Source organism: Echinops telfairi, unplaced genomic scaffold, assembly GCF_000313985.2.
Source record: "Echinops telfairi isolate 266 unplaced genomic scaffold, ASM31398v2 ScPeMD7_7468;HRSCAF=8506_0, whole genome shotgun sequence".
In the NCBI taxonomy this organism is placed as follows: Eukaryota; Metazoa; Chordata; class Mammalia; order Afrosoricida; family Tenrecidae; genus Echinops; species Echinops telfairi.
The window spans coordinates 19,460,536-19,481,650 of record NW_022111369.1 but is presented as its reverse complement, the minus strand read 5'-3'; the positions used below and the strand labels follow the sequence as shown (position 1 = coordinate 19,481,650).

At 37.7% G+C, this 21,115-nt stretch overlaps 1 protein-coding gene across 1 annotated transcript in view; it reads right to left on the bottom strand.

The window, feature by feature from the left end:
* Positions 1-21,115, bottom strand: part of STPG2 (sperm tail PG-rich repeat containing 2) — a 583,185-nt gene that overhangs the window by 458,461 nt on the left and 103,609 nt on the right. Inside the window, exons 7-9 of the mRNA XM_045284289.1 lie at positions 12,308-12,415; positions 9,218-9,377; positions 6,000-6,160 (exon numbers count right to left, since the gene is read on the bottom strand). Of these exons, the coding sequence (XP_045140224.1) occupies positions 6,000-6,160; positions 9,218-9,377; positions 12,308-12,415 (429 nt within the window). The remainder of the gene's footprint in view (positions 1-5,999; positions 6,161-9,217; positions 9,378-12,307; positions 12,416-21,115) is intronic.

Genomic DNA, 21,115 nt, shown 5'->3' with positions numbered 1-21,115 from the left:
CAATGCATGTATTCTTCTACAGTACTCCTTATTTACTGTCCAACTTTCACATGTGTATGATGCAATGGAAAGTACCATGGCTGTGTGAGGTACACCTTACTGCTCTGATATATGTTGGGGCTCCTCTGGTATTCAACATTTTCTGGTTTTTCTTTTTTCCATATTGGGGTTTATCTCTGATGTATTTTGTCAATGGGGATAGCCCTCTTGAATTTTTGTTGCATGTTTTTTGGTGTATGAAACCCAGGATTGGTGAACCTACAGAGGCAACAGGTGAAAGGGTGGGTAAAGGGGAGCTGATATCGAGGAGTTCAAGAAGGAAGAGAATGTTTAGAAACCAACTGTGGTAGGAATTGTATAATACCGCTTGGTGTAATGAAACTACAGAATGATATGCTATCTGGATTAGTTCGCAATAAAATTGTTTGAGAAAAAAATTCAAAATACAGTTAAAAGGCTGAGGGTTAAAGATCAAAGTTCAGAATATACTAGACGGAAAAACCCTGAATATATAAAACTCATGGTGGAAATCCCAGGGGACTACATTTAAGACATTCGCTAACTCAGAAATAAATGACTTTTAAGAAATCTCACTGCCAATGAATCCATTCTGAACTCATGGCAACGCTACAATCTTAGAAACCTGTAAATCTATGAGATTAGAAAGCCTCATCTGTCTCCTGAAGCGGGTAGTGGTTTCAAACAGCCAAACTTGGGAATCACAGGCCAATTTGTAAGCATTGTGCTGCCAGGGTTACTAGAGGTAAATAAAGTCTTAGCAAAACTGTAATTAGATTAATGTCAGTTCTCATCTCTAGCTGCCTTACGGAGGAAAGTATGGAGCTTTTCTCGTGGGAAATAAACTATTTTCACGCACAACAATATTTTTATACACTGTTCTGGCTAAGTGCAGCTGCGGTGATAGTTTGTGTGTCAACTTGGTTGGGCCAGGATTAACAATGTTGGCAACTGAGACCCAGGAACCACTATAAATAAGCTAAAAGATAATAAATACATTAGCATAGAATGTGAATGTGGAAATTTGAAGGCAAACTTTTCAAATGTCTTTTACATTGTATGAGAAAATGTAACATTAATTTGCATTAATCTTAATAGGTCAAGAATATGTTGCAATTTTAAATATAGTCACTTAAAGGAAGTATAAAATAACCTATTAAGAAAAGAAAAAAAGCTCAACAATTGTCTGTCTGTTTGTCATACTGTAGTGGCTTATGTGTTGCTGTGATGCTGGAAGTGATATCACTGGTATTTCAAATACCAGAAGGGTAAACCAAAGTGAAAAGGTTTCAGCAGAGTTTACATAGAAAAATATATGCAGTATGAATCTAGGAAGGTGGGAAGTTTTCAAAAATGAATTAGAACACATAAAGATCAATAGCCTAGGCATTAGTAGGCTGAAAGGGAAGAGCATATTAGCCATATTGAATCATATGATCATATGGTTTATTTTGCCCGCAATGACAAATGGCATCACATTCACCATCAAAAAGGGCACTTGAAGGACATTTTGAAGTATAATTCTATCTGTAATAAGAAAAGATCTGCATACAAAGAAATACCGCAAGTACAACTATCATTCAAAACAAACCAAATTTATACACCCACCACAAAGGTAGGGAAGAAAGTGAGGCATTTTATCAAGATCTCCAGTCAGAAGTTGATCAAATATACAAGATACATTGATAATTATTGGAGGTTGGAATGCAAAAGGTGGAAACAAAAAGTAAGTGTCAGCAGTTGGAAAATATGGCTTTGGTGGCAGAAATTAAACTGAAAATAGCATGGTAGAATTTCAAAAGACGAATGTCTTCTTCATTGCAAAAATTTTTTCAACAACACACTACATGGATTTCTCCAGATAGAATCCACAGAAATCAAATTGACCACATCTACAGGAAGATATGATGGAGAAACTCAATATCAGCAGTTAGAATAAGGCCTAGTTCCAACTGTGGAACAGACCATCAATTGTCCATATGTGAATTCAGGCTTAAATTGAAGAAAATTAAAATAAGTCCACAAGAGCTAAATTAGAACCTTGGGAATATCCCCTAAATTTAGACATTTTTAAAAAATCATTTTATTGGGTGCTCATACAACTCTTATCACAATCCATCCATCCATCCATTGTGTTAAGCACATTCCTACATTTGTTGCCATCATCATTCTCAAAACATTTGCTTTCTACTTGAGCCCTTGCTATCAGCTCCTCATTTTCCCCTCCCTCCCTGACCCCCCTCCCTCATGAACCCTGACACACTGGACACTAATGACAGAACATCATACATGAAAAAGGCCAAAGGTAATGAAAAAGGCAGGAAAGGAGGAAAACATCAAAGTGAATACCATAAGAGACTCTTACACTTAAATCACAGAGCGGCTAAGGAAAATGAAAGAAACGGTGATGGCCAAGAACAGAACAGAACAGAACTGGCCAAGAACTGAACAGAGATTTTCAAAGGGCAGCTTGAGAAGATAAAGGAAAGTACTATAATGAAAAGTGCAAAGATCCAGAGGAAGACACCCAAAAAGGAAGCACACACTCAGCATAAATCAAACTGAAAGAACTGAAGAAAAATGCAAACTTCAAGCAGCAATATTGTTAGATTCTACAGGCAATATGTGAAAAGATGCAGGAAGCCTCAAAAGAAGATAGAAAGAACACAGGTCACTCTCCCAAAAGGAACTAGTTGACATTCAGCCATTTCAAGAGGTAGCAGATGATCACGAACCAATGAGACTGAGGAAGAAATTCACACTGTACTAAAAGCATTAGCCAAAAAGAAGGCTCCAGGTATTGACAGACTAAGAATTGAAATATTTCAACAAACTAATGAAGCACTGGAAGCATTAACTTACCTATTCAAGGAAATTTAGAAGACAGATACCTGGCCAACTGATTAGCAGGGATCCATATGTGTACCCATTCCAAAGAAACAGGACTGCATAAAATGCTTATGTCATAGAATAACAGCACTCATATCACATGGAAATACATTTTTTTGCTGAAAATCAATCATGACAGGGTGCTTGCAGAAGTTCAGGCTAGATTCAGAAGAGGATGTGGAACTCCAGATACCATTGCTAATGTCAGATCTTGGCTGAAAGCAGAGACTATCAGAAAGATGTTTACTTATGTTTTATTGACTATGACTGTGTGGATCATAACAAACTATGAATAGCTTTAAGAAGAATGGGAATCCCATGACATTTAATTGTGCTCAGGAGCCCTGGTGGCATAGTGGTTAAGCATTAGCTGTGATCCAAAAGGTCAGCAGTTTGAAACCACCACTATCTACAAAGGAGAAAGACAGGGGCTTTCTACTCCTGTAAACAGTTACATTTGGGGAAATTCATGGGGAAGTTTTACTCTGGCCGGTAAGGTCGCTCTGAATCAGCATCACCTAGAAGGCAGTTGTTTGGTTTGGTGTGGTTTTATAAATTGTGCTCCTGTGGACCCTGTGCATGGATCAAGAGGCAGTTTGGGGGGAAGAACTAGGGAATACCACATGGTTTAAAATCATGAAAGGTGTGCATCAAGGTTATATCTTCTCACCATATTTATTCAATCTACATGCTTGTCCAATCAGAGAGCTGGACTATATGAAGAAGAGTAGGGCGTCAGCACTTGAGGAAGGCTTATGAACAAGCTTCAACAGGTAGATGGCACAGCTTTACTTGTGAGGCAGACTTGAAGCACTTGCTAATGAAGATGGCAGCTTTCAGTATGGATTACAACTCAATGGGGGGGGGGGTGCTCATAACTAAACCAATAGGTATCATAATGATAAATGGAGAAAAGATAGAAGTAGTTAGGGCTTTAATCGTGCTTGGATCCACAGTGAATATTCATGGAAGAATCAGCCAAGAAATGAAATGATGCCTCACAATGGGTAGATCTGCTGCGCATGGTCTCTTCAATCTGTCGAAGAACAAGGATGTCACTTTGAAGACTTCAGTGTACCTGACACAAGCCATGGTATTTCCAATCTCTTCACATGATGTGAAAATTTGGCATGGATTCTGGAAGACCACAGAATTAATACATTTGTATAGGAGTACTAGTGAAGAATATGGAAAGTACCATGAGCTACCAAAAAACCAAACAAATCAGGATTGGAAGAAGTACATCTAGAAGGGTCCTTGGTGGCAAGGGTGGCAAGATTTCATGTTACATACTTTGATAAAAACATGCTATCAGGAAAGACCAGTCCCTGGAAAAGAACACCATGCCTGGTAAAAAGCGGGGTGGTGAAAAAGGAGAAGATCCTAGACAAGCTGGATTCACACCATGGCTCTGACAATGGGCTCAAACATCAGAACTGTGAGGCTGGAGCAGGACTGGGCAGTGTTTCCTTCTGTTGTACATATGATCACTATGAATAACATCAACTAAGCAACAGGAAATCCTTGACAACTTCGGCCTTTTCTCCATGTATCATGATTTCATCTGTTATAAAGATTTGGGTTTTCTTTATATTGCGCTTGAATCCATACTGAAGGCTACAATCCTTCATCTTATAAATGCAGTTATGTTAACATTTAAAATATTGTCATTTGTTTTTCCTTTTGATATATTTTTAATTTGTTCTACTTTTTTTGGCATTGAGGCTTCTGTGTGTGTGTGGTTTTGGGGGGGCTGTCATTTTTTTGAATTTTTTGTATGATTTTCTTAGTATAAAATCCAAGATAGGTTAATCTGTACAGGCACTATCTAGATTAAAAGATCCTTAAGGTTATGGCAAAGTCTGTAGATAATGAGGAGCTAATAATAATATGCACAAGAATCAAGAGAATGTTCTAAAGTTGATTGTGGTGGTGATTGCACAACTCTTTTTAATATATTTAAGCCACTAAATTGCATAGTACCTAACTATATGTCAATTAAACTGTTATTTAAAACATATTTAACAGGATACTATTGGTTTCATTTCTTTATATGGGCTTTGTAAATATATACAGTACGTTTCTTTAAAAATTAAAAAACCCTCTAGATTCCTTATCCCTCAAACTTAAATAGTGGCCTAAATGGCTTAACAAAAAAAGAGAGAGAGGGAAAAATAAAATGGAAATGACTTGGAATCTTTAGTGACAAACAAGTTCATCTCAAACAAGTAAACAAAATAATAAATAAAATCATGATTAAAATTTTTGGCAAACTAGGAAATAAATGAAAAATTGCATAAATGAAAATGAAATAAAATCACAGTAAATGTCCTAATCAGTGGTAAAATATTAAAAGTAATTACTTTGAGATAAGAAATCTGGTAGCACAATACAATTTCTCTTCAAATGGATGTTTCCGGCAACGTGGTATAAGCCAGAAATAATACAAAAAGTAAAATAATTAGAGGCTAGGAAGAGACAAGCTGACATTATTCACAGATGTCATAATTGTTCTTGAGGAAAATACAAAAGAAATTAATAATTAATCAATAGAATAACATTTAACAAGAATTCTCATCCCTTAGTAAAGCAAATCTAAAAGAGCTAAAGTATTTATTTATTAAAATTACAGAATGTTATATAATTAAAATGCCTAAAAGGCACCATTTACAATTGAATTTTACCATTCAAGGGTTTAAAAATATAATAAAATATGCATGAGACTACCCTGCCAAAAATGGAAAAACGTCAGAAAACTTAAAAATTTCATTTGAAATGAAATTCACTCCCACAGAATTGTGAAGCAATCTTAAAATGAAGGTAAGCATTTGAAGATGCAACATAAGATGCTCAAAGACATTTTTTAAAAGAAAGATCCATTTAATTTTAATTAGAAAACATAGCTGTGGACCATATTAATTTTTACTCTTATGCCAAAAGATACAATAAGTAATATTTTCAGTACAATACAATAGATACAATATAACCATTTCCATAAAGATATTATGACATACCAAGTCATATAGTTTTAGGAATACCCATAAAGACTTGATATTAGGTTGTAAAATAGCATTTGGGTCTTCGCATATTACCTGATACTCGGCAGGCCCAGGAACAGCAAGAGCTTCCTTCTGAACCAGAATCAGAGTCCGAGGAACAGAAGATCCAAAGGCACTGTTCTTTTTGTTGCCCAAGCAGATATTTTTGACATTATCAGCTATAGTGCTGTTTAGGACATTATAAAACCCAGGACCTAAAAAAGTGTTAAGATTACAAAAATGAGAATAAACAAGCCTTTAACTACCTCTTTTAAACTAAAAAAATTTAAACGAACTAAATTTTTAGATAGCACACCAAGGAAAGTACTGAAATGTGGGTATGTAAGGCTGACGTTGCACAAGTGGACCAGTTAGTATAATAATGCAACTGCATTGTTGAGCAACTGGATAAATTAGAAATTAAATATTTTTATCAATTTACTTTAGCTAATTTAGACAAGGGAAGAACTGTAGCAGCAGACTCTTACATCTGGAGAAAAAACGAAATGCACACAAAAGGAAATGAGAACAGAATAAATAATTTTCACTACAAAGAAACCCCAAATATACATGAAAGGAAGGAATTCAAGCAAAGAAAGGCTTAAAAAGGTATCAGATACACAGAAAAAAATTCAAATAACAGTCCTTTTTCAATAATTGCAAAATGTATTGATTGGCCAGATATACTTGCTATGCTAAAACACAGTTCAATGGTATATTATCTAGCAAACATCCATTATTAATCAAAACAAACATCCATTATAAATCATTTGAAGGAGATTCCACACAAGCAGACACCATAAGAGATGGTAGATAACGATATAAATGTCAGACAAAATAGATTTTTATGAATGAACTATTATAAGGAGCAGAGGATATTTTACAAGGATAAAAGGGTCATTTAATCAAGAACAGAAAACCTTAATGTAAAGGTACATAATACAAAATCCCAAAGTAACACATATATGTTCATACAAAAGAAAATTAGAAAATGTACTAAAAAAAAGAAAAATAGTAGAAAGCTACAATTAAGATGAATGATAGATTGAAATCTTACTAAAATAAGGCCCTAAAATTCAGAATCTTTGTAACTCCCACAAAATGACTGAGTGGAGCATTAAGATAAGGTGTCGAAGTCTCTAACTCAGGGACTGGTCAGTGCTGGCATTCTGCTGGGGATCAGCGCAAGTTATCTCAGAAGCAGGAGCAGACAATCCCACAATTATCTAGGAAACAGTCACTGGCTGACTGCTTGTGAGATCCCAGCCTGGGGTGGCTGAGGCAGCAGAGGCTGCCGCACTGAGACCATGAGACAGAGCAGAGTAGCAGTGCTGAGGCTGTGAGGCAAAGCAGAGGGGCAGGTGGGTTTCCTGGTCCCTGGAATGAGGCAGACACCAAAGGGAACCTGTGTCCAAGAGTCTGCCCCCATGGCTGAAGAGTGCTGTAGACAAAAGACAAGTATCCTTAAGATTTCAAATCCCGTCATTCCTAATAAACCTTATAATATGAGAACTGTCCTTTCATTCTCTGTGGTCACTGCAATCAATGATCAAACCCAGCAGAGAAGTGGAGTGCTTTGAAAGGGACGACTGGTGTCAGAATAGGATAACGAAGCACAGAGAGTGGCTCCATGTCTGACCTCTGCCTTACACAGGATTCATCTTTGGGCAGATATGGAATTGGATTCAAACCCCTGTCGCCAGAAGTCAGATGTGACCCCCATGCCATTTCTTCACTTTTTATACTTGGTATCATTGTTGTTGTTTTTGCTGGTGCTAATAACACAGTTATAACTCATAGTGACCCTATGTACAACAGAATGAAGCACCGTCCTAAACAAGGCTCACAATTGTTGTTAATGTCTGAGCCCATAATTGCAGCCACTGTGTCAGTCCATCTCAGGAGAGCCTTCCTCTTGTTAGCTGACCTTCGACCGAGTGTGGTACCTTCCTCCAGAGACTGGCCACTCCTCATAAAATGCCCCCAGTACATGAGACCAAGTGTCGCCGTCCTCATCTCTAAGCAGCATTCTGATCGCAGTTCTTTCAACACAGATTTGTTGGTTCTGGCACCCCAAAGTATTTTCACTATTCTTCACCAACATTGTTTTTTTCACCAACATTGTCATTTAAAATGATCAATTCTTCCCCAGCTTTACTCATTCATTGTCTGGTTTTCACATGCATATGAGGCGAATGAAAATACCACAGCATGGGTCAGGTGCACTTGAGTCCTCAAAGTGGATTCTTCCCTTTTTAACAAGTTAAAGATGTCTTGTGCAGCATATTTGTCCAATGCAATATGTTCTTTGATTTCTTGACTGCTGCATCCATCAATGTTGATTGTGGATCTGGGTAAAATGACATTCTTGAAAACTTCAATCTTCTCCACTTATCAAGATGATGTTTTTCCATCCAGTTATGAGATATTTGTTTCCTTTTACCTGGAGGTGTAATGCATACTGAAAAGCTGTAGTCTTTCACCTTCATCAGTGTTTCAAGTACTCTTTATTTCCACCAAGTAAGGTTGTGTTATTGCATATTACTGGTTATTAATGAGCCTTCCTTCTATCCTGATGCCATATTCTTTTTAAATTTATTTAAGCTTCTCAGAGTATTTGCTCAGCATACAGACTGAGTAAGTAGTGACAGGAGACAACAGTGGCAAACACCTCTCTTGATTTTAAAGCACTCATCTTTTTGAACAGTTGTCTCTTGAGCCACATTCAAGCTCTGCGTGAACACAAGGAGGTGATCTGACATTCTCATTCTTCACAATATTGTCTATGGTCGGTTATGATCCACACAGGTGAATGTCTTTTAACAGTCAGTTTTTTTAAGAAAAATTACCTACCCTTGAGTCAATTCCTACTCATGGCGCCCCTATAGGACAAGATAGAATTGCCTCTTGGGGTTCCCAAGACTGCAGTTCCTCACAGGAGTAGACAGCTGGTGGTATGGTTTCAAGCTGTTAACCCGTGGCTAGCAGCCCAATGCATAACCATTATGCCAATAGAGCACCCTTTCTGGTATTCTTTGCTTTCAGGCAAGCTTATCAGACATCAGAAATTATATGTACCACTTCATAGCTTTTTCTGAACTCGGCCTGAATTTCTGGCAGCAAAGTCAGTGCTAAAAGAAAATGCATTAGCTTAAAATGGCAACAATAACTACATATATAGAATAATACCCCAAACTACTTCTTTCTCTGATAAAACCAACTCATTAAGGATTTAAGTTACATAAAGTGGAAATTTATGGGTAATTGCTAACCAGGCATTTCCTCTGTCTCGAATTCTTGGGTGAATCGAGCAGCAGTTTGCCCAAATGCAGACATTTTCAGGCCTGGAGTTTTCTTTGAGGACTTGATAGTGCTTTGAGGTACATTGTATGTGCCAGGTGCTGGTGTGATTGATTTCATAGGAACAAATCTCTAGGAAAAATAGAGAAAAATATGCTAGTGAAAAATATGCTAGTATATTTTAAGATTTCATGAGTTAAAAGCTGCTACCTTAGTCATATTACATCTGGAATTTAATTGACATCTTAATGCAGTGAATGAATTCATATTTTATACCCATCAACCCATAAAATAAATAGCTTTTAGTAATATTACCTTCATAGTAACATGGTAGTACATTATGTACATTACTGACAGAGGAAATCATAACATGCACATCTAAATGATAATATATGAACAGTTTTTCAATTTAAAATGTTTTTTCTGCAAGTTAAAATAAGAAGTTAAAAAGTATAATACATATGTCATGTACATAAAAGTACATGATATAATGTTATCTTTTAGGTAATAAAATGAGTTCATAGAATTCCTAAACATATGTATTAAATTAGCTCATGAATATATCAGTAACTGCCTTAATAAATCTAAATCTTATATTGAAATAGTTAACATATCCAATTTTTAAAAACACACGTGTGTGCACACATGCACACACACACAGATTCCTGGGCCTAAATTTAAACAAATTTAATCAATTTCTAGGGGAGAAGAGAAAAGACAGTTGTAACCTGGGTATTAGAATGTTTTAAAATTCCCCAAATGTTTCCAATATACAGCCAAGATGCAAACCTGTGTTACAAAGATAATCTTTTCTTTTAAAAATCCATTTTTGGAGATATAAGGAAACTTTAATACATATAGAGATAAAGTACCACATAACTCCTTAAATTAATGACTAAAATAAGTATCCCAAAACATAATCTGCCTCTATTCTTACATACCATAAATTCTGTATTTGATATTCATCTTCTTGCTTTAACTGTTTTCTGTCACAACCACTAATGTCTGTTCATACTCATCTAAACACAAACACTATGTAGTTTCATCAGTCCTGTTTGGTTTTAATAGTTTCACGGCTTTCACTTCCAAACTATTATGCTTTTCTCTGTCCTTCCCATAAGCAAATGGATATTATCTTCCCTTCCATTTCTCAAAACTATTTAAAATACCTGCATCAGTGCTGCAATGCGGTGAATTATTTAATAAGACTCTTCTAGGCAGAGCCTCTGTTACGTTTTCCAAGTGACCTTCATGTTCCTAAGGGATCTGAGTAGGAAGAAGGTGAGGGGAGATACTGATTGGGTTAAATGATTCAGCTGTGAGTGATAGTGAGCAGGGTTAATTGTGATCATCATCCTGTTGAGTATAAAATCAGACATCCAAAATGTAGGCAGAGGGAAATTTCACTACCAGCAAGAAAGAATAGCCAGTAGTGGGGTATGTCACTTGGACCCCGAGATCCAGGACATAGCTTTGACATCAGAGGAGCAGCAGATGAGAAGCAACCGCAGAACCAGGAGTCGGAGCGTTAGCGAGAGCAGTTGATTTCCCACTCCACAGAGCAAGGAAGCTGAGTGCTTTGGGGCAGAAGGCTGGCTTGGGGTAGGGGCGAGGGGCAGGGAGGCAGGGGTGTCCTGGGCATGTAATTTGGAGCGCTAAGGTTTGCTGATCCATGCAGGTGGAGCTGAGTGCCTTTGATTTGAGGCTTAAAGAGGAGTGGCCTGCACTTTGGACGTTCATTGGCAGCTCTGTAACATCGCCTGACCAGGGCAGAGGCTCTGCCAAGTGACTGAGTGCCAGAGAAGCCTGCCTATAGGCACAGCAGAGAAGAAACTCTCCTGACTGAACAACTGTATCCTGGACATTTCTCACCTGAATCATAACATGTGAACTTCCCTGATAAACCATATAGTCATGAGCATTGTCCAGGAGGTCTGTGTGGCCATTGCTGTGAATTACAGAAACCAGATGAAAAGTAGTCCTATAGGAGGTGCCGTTTGTCTCGGAATCGAGTTCAGAAGCATGGAGGGTGGTGGCATGTCTGATGTCTGCCTTGGCCTTGTGGCAAACAGATGCTAATGATGCCAAAGTAGGATTATATATGAGGTGTACAGAAATAACAATTGCCACCGTTCTAATTATAAAAATGATATTAAGAAGGTATACTGAATGCACATATTCTGTCTCCACAAATCAGCCATGTGTAGTATAGTGAATAGCATGCCCACGCATGGAATTGGTCAACGGAGAAATCTGGTGTTCATTTTTAATCCCTCCTCCAGGCCCTTAACACCACATCTAGCACATTTTTAAAAATCATCATATTTCCAAAACAGACATGCAATTATCTACTCTGCAATACATATACTTGTTTCCAAGGAAGTGCCTCTTAAGTACAAAGAAGCAAAGCAGTCACTTACAGTGACCAGAAAGTGGATAAGTTTCCCAAGCCAAATAAAATAATCAGAGCTATACATAAGACAGGTGGTAAATATCACAACTACTTTGTCCTGGAAGCTGGTAGTACTGTAATTGTTTGGGCTTAAAAACCTCTTACTGCCTTCAAGTTCCCTAAGAATGTGTCTTGAAGCATAGGACAGAGTTTCTATGAGATGGCATCACTCTCAGCACCACTAGCGAGACTCCCACGGACACTTACAAATAGGACCTGAAGCGAAGCTCTACAGGACAATTCAGAACTTCCTCTGGAAGGTCTGCATGTCCTCAGAGATTGCGTGTCAGCACACCACACATTCAGTGATATGGATATTTGAAAATGCACACTGAAGTAGACTTTCCCCTACGCAATTTTGCTTCATAGTAAGTGCTTAATAGTTTCAATTCTAGTGTTCATATTTGTGTATTATTTTTAATATGCTGATATTATTTTACTTAGCTTTAAGCAAAATTTTTGACAATATGATTTATCCAGGCTCTTTGTGTTCCCAATTTTCTAACTATCCCTAATAGTTTTATAATATCCCTAACTACCATGAGATTTTCTGCTGCCTCCACATTATGCCCACTGTAATCTGCATATGGAAATGTCTGTGGACCATTACCTGGGATTGAGAAAGAAAAGCAGGGGATGCTTCATTTGCATCTGGTGTCATACTTTCAGTCTTCTGAAATTGACTTTTAATGTCATACCTTCCAGGCCCAGGTACTCCCTACATTAGAGAGAAAGAAATGCATGTTCTCATTAAGAAAGAATCTATAGTGCATAAGGGAACAGTTGGCTAAATATCTGAACAAAATCTACAGGGTTTTAAAGCATATCCCTATATGGTATTGCCAATGCACTTCATTAAAAGGGAAGCCAGAACAAAGTTCTTTAGAGTAACACACACGCACGCACATACACACACACACACACACACACACACACACAGAACTGAGCCTGGCTAACACACTATCTGAAACTTTGCTGCCCTCTACTGATCGATCCCAGAAAATTTTCATTCAATTCTACACAATCAAATATTACAGCAAAGAAATAAAAATGAATTGTATATTTCTTTTATTTCAAATAATACAACCAACTTTCCCCTAGTCCTGATAGCGTAGTAGAGAATGAGTTGGGCAGCTACCCACAGTTCAGCAGTTTGAACCCACCAGTAGCTCTGTGGGGGGGAAATGAGAAGCTCTTCCCACCCCTGTAAAGAGAGCCAGTCACAGAGACGCACCAGGGCAGTTCTACGCTGTCCTACTGAGCCATATGAGTCAGAATCAAATTGATCGCAGTGAGTTCTGACAGTATTTTTTACTATCTTTTCAAAGTCCAGTTCATCAATAGTCTGTTTTCACCCCCCAACGAATAGTCTTCAGATAGTATTTTAGATACAAATGTTAGAAGATATGTTACCAGGCTTTCAGCTAGATACTTTACAATAAGTAAAAATCTAATCAATAATTCCTATAATTTTGACTAGATTATAAATCTATCAAGTTGTGCTATTTACTCATCAACAAATATTTTACAATAATTGCCTTGGTACTATTTTTTATAAAAAGAATTTTAAAAAACCTTTCATATCACATATACCTCCCTTTTCTAGAGTTGAAAGAACTATTCCTTAATTTATAAATTAAGTACTTGTGTTATAAATTAGATGTACAAGAAAATTCTATTAGAAAATTCAGCCCAATATCCCATGATGTTTATCTCCAATACCACCCCTTCACTCCCCCAATGTGCATTAGTGAAACGCCTTCTAACCCTCTCCCTGGCCTTTATCCACTTTCTGTGCATTCCTGTCAGCTCTCTATTCAGCATCACCTTTTCAATGAGGACATTCTGGGTCAACCAATCTAAAATTCCATTGCCTCCTCCAAGCAATTCCTGTTCCTTGTCACACTTTACTTTAAAAAGTTATTATTCATTACTAGCCAATATGTTGGATACTCTACGTTGTAAGCTCCAATAGGACATGTTTTGCTTTAGGTTTTTTTGTTTTTGGTTTATGTTTGACTCACTTCTGTGTATGCAGTGTATGGAAGAGTCCCTAGAACATAGAGGCACTCAGTATTGAAGCACAAAGGGGCACTCCGCTGAGTGAGTGGATAAACGGGTCCATGCATACATGGCATCCCATGTTTTCACAGACTACATTATGTCCTTGAAGCTAGATCCCTCTAGAAACTGATGTGGTTCCAAATTAGAGCATTAGCCATTTCTAATTGTGGCAAAACATCTTTAAAAGCATTTCTATTTTAGCAGTAATAATTTGGAAAAACACACTTCAAAAGGAACTCTTGTACAGAATTTCCTCTTAAAAAATAAGATAGACTCTGAAAGGGTATACACAGACCCCTGTGTTCTTCTCTGAAATGAACAAATGCTTTCCTTTATGCAGTAACTGAACAAAAAAGAATTTTGACCATTGGCTATTAGTAACTTACAGTTACAGGAAAACAAACCTGCACACACCTGCAGTTATATACACCTATGGGGGGGGGAAAAATATATATATATATAAATTTGGAGATCACAACTCCATATGTAAGATGCCAATCTGTATAGATAACTTCATGGCTACACTATACCCCTCTTGTCCATCAAAGGATAGCATGATCCAAAGAGTAGGTACTGATGAACTGGGCTTACTGCCCTACTGTCTTCCAGAGTTGTACAAAGTGGTCAGTTGTCTGGATCCAAGGAAAAAGAAATTAAGGACAATGGGATAAGTCTCAAAGGAACTGTTTTGAAATAAAGCAGAAATGACATTTTAAACCACCCTTCAACAAATACTTCATTTTCTTTTTCATGAAATTTCTAGTGTTACTGCACTTTTCTTCATTAAAGCAAGACATTAAAAATGGGCCCTTGCCTTTGAAAAGCTAGGCTTAGGATAAACTATCTCAAAATAAACATCAAAATTGGTCTATGAAACATTGACCAATAAAGAGCAACTCTCTGTTTTGATGAAATTAAGACAGCAAAAAAATTGTGAAGATCAAGCCCTACATAGTTTGGAATGCTCTAATGTTTATCCTGCATTTTCAAATTATGATCAACAGGCCACCTGCCTTAATATCAACCTATTAATTATATCTTGCTCTACTTGTACCTTGTGTATCAGAATCTTGTTGGTTCAGGAACCAGTGTTTTTTAAACAAGTCTCACTAGATAATGTTCATGCAAAGTTAAGAATCACCACCATAGTTCAAAAGGATTCACAGGGATAGCACATCCATCCTCAGACCATGAGAGTGTTCTGTTTTGTAAACAGAGGTGGAATTTTGAGGTACATTGTAATTGACACATTTTAATTGTGATACTGGTGTTGAAGGTACCATGGACTGCCAAAAGAACACACAAATCTGTCTTGGAAGAAGTACGGTCAGAGCATCCCTTAGAGACAGGACAGTGAGACTTCGTCTCATGTACTTTGGAAACAGTGTCAAGAGCAATCAGTCCCTAGAGAAGGACATCATGCTTGGTAAATAGAGGTGAGGCCAAAAAGAGGAGTGTCCTTGACAAGATCAATCAACACAATGGCTGCAAAAATGGGATTCCCATAAGAATAATGATGGGATGGTACAGGACTAGGCAATGTTTTGCTCTGTTGTACTTAGGGACAGATGCCAAGAGTCAGAACTGACTCGGTGGCAACTGACAACCACAACAACATTGTTTATACCATGATCATATCTTTTGAATCTGCAGTGTAAGGAAAACGCTGCTGTTTTTACAGGCTGTCAAGTGGCATCATATCATACAATCTCCCACTGCTTAGACATAAGCTATTCAGTAGATAGGCCCTCAGAAGTGGACCACATCCTCTTCTTCCCAGTCTGTCTTTGTCTGACAGCTCTGCTGAAACCAGCCCACTCTGAGTAAACCCACTAGTAATTGAAATAGTGGTGGCATGTGCATTTCAGCAGCACACAAATCAGGATACTGCAACAAACTGACAGACAGATGGCGGATCTAGGCATTACTGAGATGAGGTACACTGCTATTGGCCAATGTGAATCAATAATTACCTGGTCTACTAGACTAGGTTTTCAGTAACTGACAACGTTTCAGTGCTATCCAGAGGGTTTCAATGACTAATTCCTCTGAGTTGACAACTAATGTCTTCTTCTTAGTCTGATCTTAGTCTGGACGCTCTGCTAAAAGCGGTTCGCTCTGGGTGACCCTGCTGGTGTTTCAAATCCTAGTAACATCGCCTCCAGCATCTCAACAACACACATGCCACCAAAATATGACAAACTGACAGACAAGTGGTGGAGAAACTGGATGATACAAATGAGGACAGAGAACAAAGAAGGGCTATTAACACCCTGTAATATGCAGATGACACAACAAAAACGAGAACTGGAAGCACTTGCTGATGAAGATCAAGGATTGTAGCCTTCAGTATGGATTACTACTCAGTGTAAAAGAAAACCCCAAACCTCACAAATGGATAGCATCATGATAATTGGAGGGAAATGAAATTGTCAAGGATTTTGTCTTGGTTGACTCTACAATCAATGCTCATGGAAATATCAGTCAAGAGATTAAATGACGTATTACCTGAGGGAAATCTGCTGCACGAGACCTCTTTAAAAGGTTGAAAAGTAAAACTGTTACTTTCAAGACTAAGGTACTCCTGACCCAAGGTCTATTGCCTCATATGGATGTGAAAGTTGGATGTTGACTAAGGAAGACCGACGATAAGTCGGTTGAACTATACTGCTAGCAAAGTGCTAGAATATTGAAAGTATCATGGACTTCCGAAAGAAAAAATTCTGTCTCGGAAGAAGTACAACCAGAATTCTTTAGAGGCAACGATGGCATTTTCAATCCCCTCATATGCATGTGCTAGCTGGACACTGAATAAGGAACACTGCAGAATAGGTGCATTGAACTGTGGTGCTGAAAAAGAATAGTAAAAGTACTATGGACTGCTAAAAAGACAAACTGATCTGTATTGGAAGAAATAAGGCCAGAGCTCTGTAGAGGCAAGGATGGGGAGACTTAGTCTTACATACTTCGGACATATGTTCAGGAGACCAGTCCCAGGAGCGAGACATCATGCTTGGTAAAGTGGAAGGGCAGAAGAAAAGAGGACAGTCTTCCACAAGACGCAAGATGAATGGACAAGTGGCCACAATGCACTCAAACCCAAGAACAACTGGGAGGATGGCACGGGACCAAGAAGTGTTTCGTTTGGTTGCACACAGGGTCACGATGAGTCGGAAGTGATTTGATGGCACCTAACATCAACGATTATGCCTGGAATGATAACTTGAAGAGGAACAGTATGGAAACAGTCATCAAAAAGAACATTTCAGAAACTATCCTGAAATATAACAATTAGTGACATAAAAACATTCATGTACCTAAAATGAAGGCCAGTTCATATGAGTTGTATTCAAATTCACACACGAACCACTAATGCTAAAGATGAAAAATCTAAAGGTTTTTATCACCTTCTGTAGTCTGAAATTGGTCAACCATACAATCAATATGCATTTATAATTACTGTTGATTGGAATGCAAAAGCTAATACCCTGTTTCCTAAAAAATAAGATAGTATCTTATATTAATTTTTGCTCCCAAAGATGTGCTAGGTCTTATTTTCAGGGGATATCTCATTTTTCCATGAAGAAGAATATGGTACACATTCATTGTTGAACAAAAAAAGGAAATTTATTGTTTGTATATGGTACAGTAGCTGTCATCACAAACCAGCATAACAAGACAAACTGTGAATCCTACAGTATCAAGAATTTCTTGTTACCACCATTATTTCCATGTACAACAATCTATGGTACGTTTACTCATAATCTATGGTACATTTACTCACACTTCCTATATGCTCCAGCTGCACTGCAGCCAACAGTGAGCTGCACGGTGGCGCCCACCACTATGGTCCAGAGTCCAGAGTTATGGTAGCTTTGGGGGGGCCTTATTATCGGGAAGACCTTATGTTTGGGGAGGTCTTATTTTCGGGAGATGCCTTATATTTCAGTGAGAGGCAAAACTGTAAGTAGGTCTTATTTTGGGGGGATGTCTTACTTTCGGGGAAACACAGTAACACAGAAGGACTAACAACTGGAAAATACATCCTTGGCAACAGAAAAAACAGCACAGATGCAGATAAAATTATTCATGACCACAAATTTATTCATTAAAAATACCTTTCTTTAATGCAAACTATGACTTGGATATGGCCAAGTAGAATATATGGGAATAAAAACCAGTTACATCTGTGAAAAGTAAAGGTGGAGAAATTAAATATCATCAGACCAATGCCAGGGATCAATTGCATAAAAGACTGAGTCATTTACATGCAAATTCAAGTTAAAGCTGAAGAAAAATATAACAAGTTTATGAGAGTCAAAGTATGACCTTCATTTACATGACATCTGAATTTGGAGACAATTTCAAGAACAGAATCAATGCATTGAACACTAATGACCAAAGGACATCTCAAACACTAATAGAAGGACATCAAAACATCATATTGAAGAAATCAAAGGGTCAATAAGAAGACAGGAATGAAGAGACTCTAAAACTTCCCTGAGTTTCACCATAGAATAGCTAAAGTTAATGAAAGAAGTGATGAAGTAAGGGAACAGATTTTAGTGATAAAACACCAGATTTTAAAGGTTGTTTGAAGAAAAAAAGAGTAAAATATTGTAATTTTGCAAAGATCTACAGTTAGAAAAACAAAGGGGAAGAACACACTCAGTTTTAAGGAGAAAATGTTTATGAAACAATCCAGCCTCAAGATGACAGACTGAAGGACTTTGGGGTAAATATCACAGAATACAAGAAACAGCAAAAGAAAGAGGCAGGAACTCAATCACTGCGCCAAAACAAAACAACTCATTGATAATCAACCATTTCAAGATTTAGTATATAACCAAGAAGTTAGGGTATTGAAAAAATATCAATATTAACATTTGGAGTTTCTGAACCTTGCTCTTAAAAAGAGAATAGCTAATGTGAGTGGGAAAATGATGAAGTAAAAGCTGAACAGAAGATTTCAAAGTGTAGCGCACTAAGACAAAGTCAAATATTATAAAAAACTGCAAAAGATCTGGACTTAGAAAATCAAGTGAGACGAATATGCTCCACAGTTCTCTAACTAAAACAACTAGCACAAACGTCAAGCCTTGAGTGGCTATATTCATAGTGAAGGATTCTATGGACAAATAATTGAACGAAGCAAGAGAAGATAGAAGGAATGCATGGTTAGTATACCCCCCCAAAACAAATGACTGACATTCAACTATTTCAAGAGACAGCTGTTTAAGACTGATGATACAGAAGGGAAAAAAGAAAGTGATGTAGAAAGAACCAATAGACTATGTTGTTGTTGTTGTTGTTGTGTGCCAAGGATTTTATTCCGATCCATAGAAACCCTTTGCACCATACAACAAAACACTACCCAGTTTTGTGCCATCCCCACAATTGTCCCCATGCTTCAGCTCCTTGTTGCAGCCACTGTGTCACACCATCTTGTAAAGGGGCTTACTCGCTTTTGTTGCCCCTCTACTTTACCAAACATGATGTCTTTTCTCCAGGGACAGGTTTCTCCTGAAATGTCCAAAGTACATGAGGCAAGTCTCACCCTCCTAGTCTCTAAATTGAACTCTGGCTGTACTTCTTCCAATATGGATTTGTTTGTCCTTTTAGCAGTCCAAGGTACTTGCAATATTCTGCACTAGCACAACAAGTCAGGCATATCAATTCTTTGGTCTTAAAAAGCACATTGACCATTTGCAATGTACACACATTAATAAGGTTCTTATTCAAACACACAAGTATACATATATTATTTTTGTATTTAATATGCATACATTTTCCAACATGGTCTGACTAATGTGACTCCATCTATATACAAGACAATAACACTCTGCTTGATCCTGCACCATCTTCATAATCACTGCTGTGTTTGAGGCCATTGTTCTTTCAGGCCATATCATTGAGGGTTTTATTCTTTTTTGCTGGCCCTGTACTTTACCAAGCATGATGTCCTTCTCCAGGGACTAACCCCTCCTAAGAAAATATCCAAGTATAGAAACAAAGTCTCACCATTGTTCATTCTAAGGAGCATTCTGGCTGTTTTAGCTACACTCTTTCAAGGCAGACTTTTCAATATTCTTCTGGAGAATGCATTACAAAAGTAAGTGGAATTGTAATTCAAGATGCCATATTGAAGTCTGTATCAAAGGTCCAAATAGGAAGCAATGCCTTCTCAGACCACAGACTAGCTATGGTGATGATTAAAAAAAAAAAAGCAACAGCAATATAACAATAGCTGCAATAAATTATCTACCAAGATAGTCATCAAAAATCCATCCTAATTCTATAATGGCATGCTTTTTTTCTCATTGAGAAATGGAGTCCATTTTCCTCTCCCCTAATCTGGACTGGCCTCATGATCTGGTTCAACCAATAGCAAGGTTACACGCTACCACTTAGTACCTAGGTCTTCAGTGGCATGAGGAGTTCCATTTTATGACCTATCAGAACTACAGCTCCCTTGTAAGATATCCAACTACTATCTGGAAAGAAGGCAAGGCTTAACTCCCAGCTGAGCTCCCAAATGAATGCAGCTTGATGAGTGACCCCTGCTGACATTATATGAGTCAAAGAAACTACCCTATTGACCCCATCCAATCCGGAAAACCACTTTATTATGAAGCTAAATTCCCTGAAATTGGCCCATTATTTTTGCTAAAATGGCAGGCACTGACCCCTTGTCAAAGCATGAAACTAATGATTAATAATATTGTTTTGTAACTGTGTGATCCTTTGAGTTTTGGAATGCTTCATATCAACTCGAAAGGAGCGCTGATGGTGCAAAGGGTTAAGTATCGGGAAGTTCACACACAGATTGGCAGTTGTAACCCACCAGCTGCTCCTCAGGAGAAAAGTGAGGCAGTCTGCTTCTGTAAAGAGTGACAGTTCCAGGGACCCCTTGGAATGCTTCTGCTCTTTGAATCAGCACTGACTCGGCTGCAGTTGCTTGGTTTTAAGTTTAGTATCAGCCTACCAACATGGTTACATGTGTAAGACTGAAAACATGCATCAGGTCGGAGTGAAACTCCTAGTGGGTTTTGCCTGTTGATGCTGCTTATGTAGCAAAATGTGCCTTTGTGTAAAAGAGAGTTTCAGAAACCTTTTCATGAACTATCTTACAAACATATAGCCATGAGACATGCTCCTGGTCAATGCATGTAAACAATGATCAGAGAACACAGGAACCAGAATAGAAAAGACTAGCTCCAATTTGAACATTTTAGTCTTGCAGTTTCTGTTTTATTAAAAAAAAAAAGTGATGTCATAAAGTCAGTAATTCATAGAGGACACATTCAGTGGCTAAACCAGAGTTGTAAATGCAGATTTGGAAGTGATCAGTGTA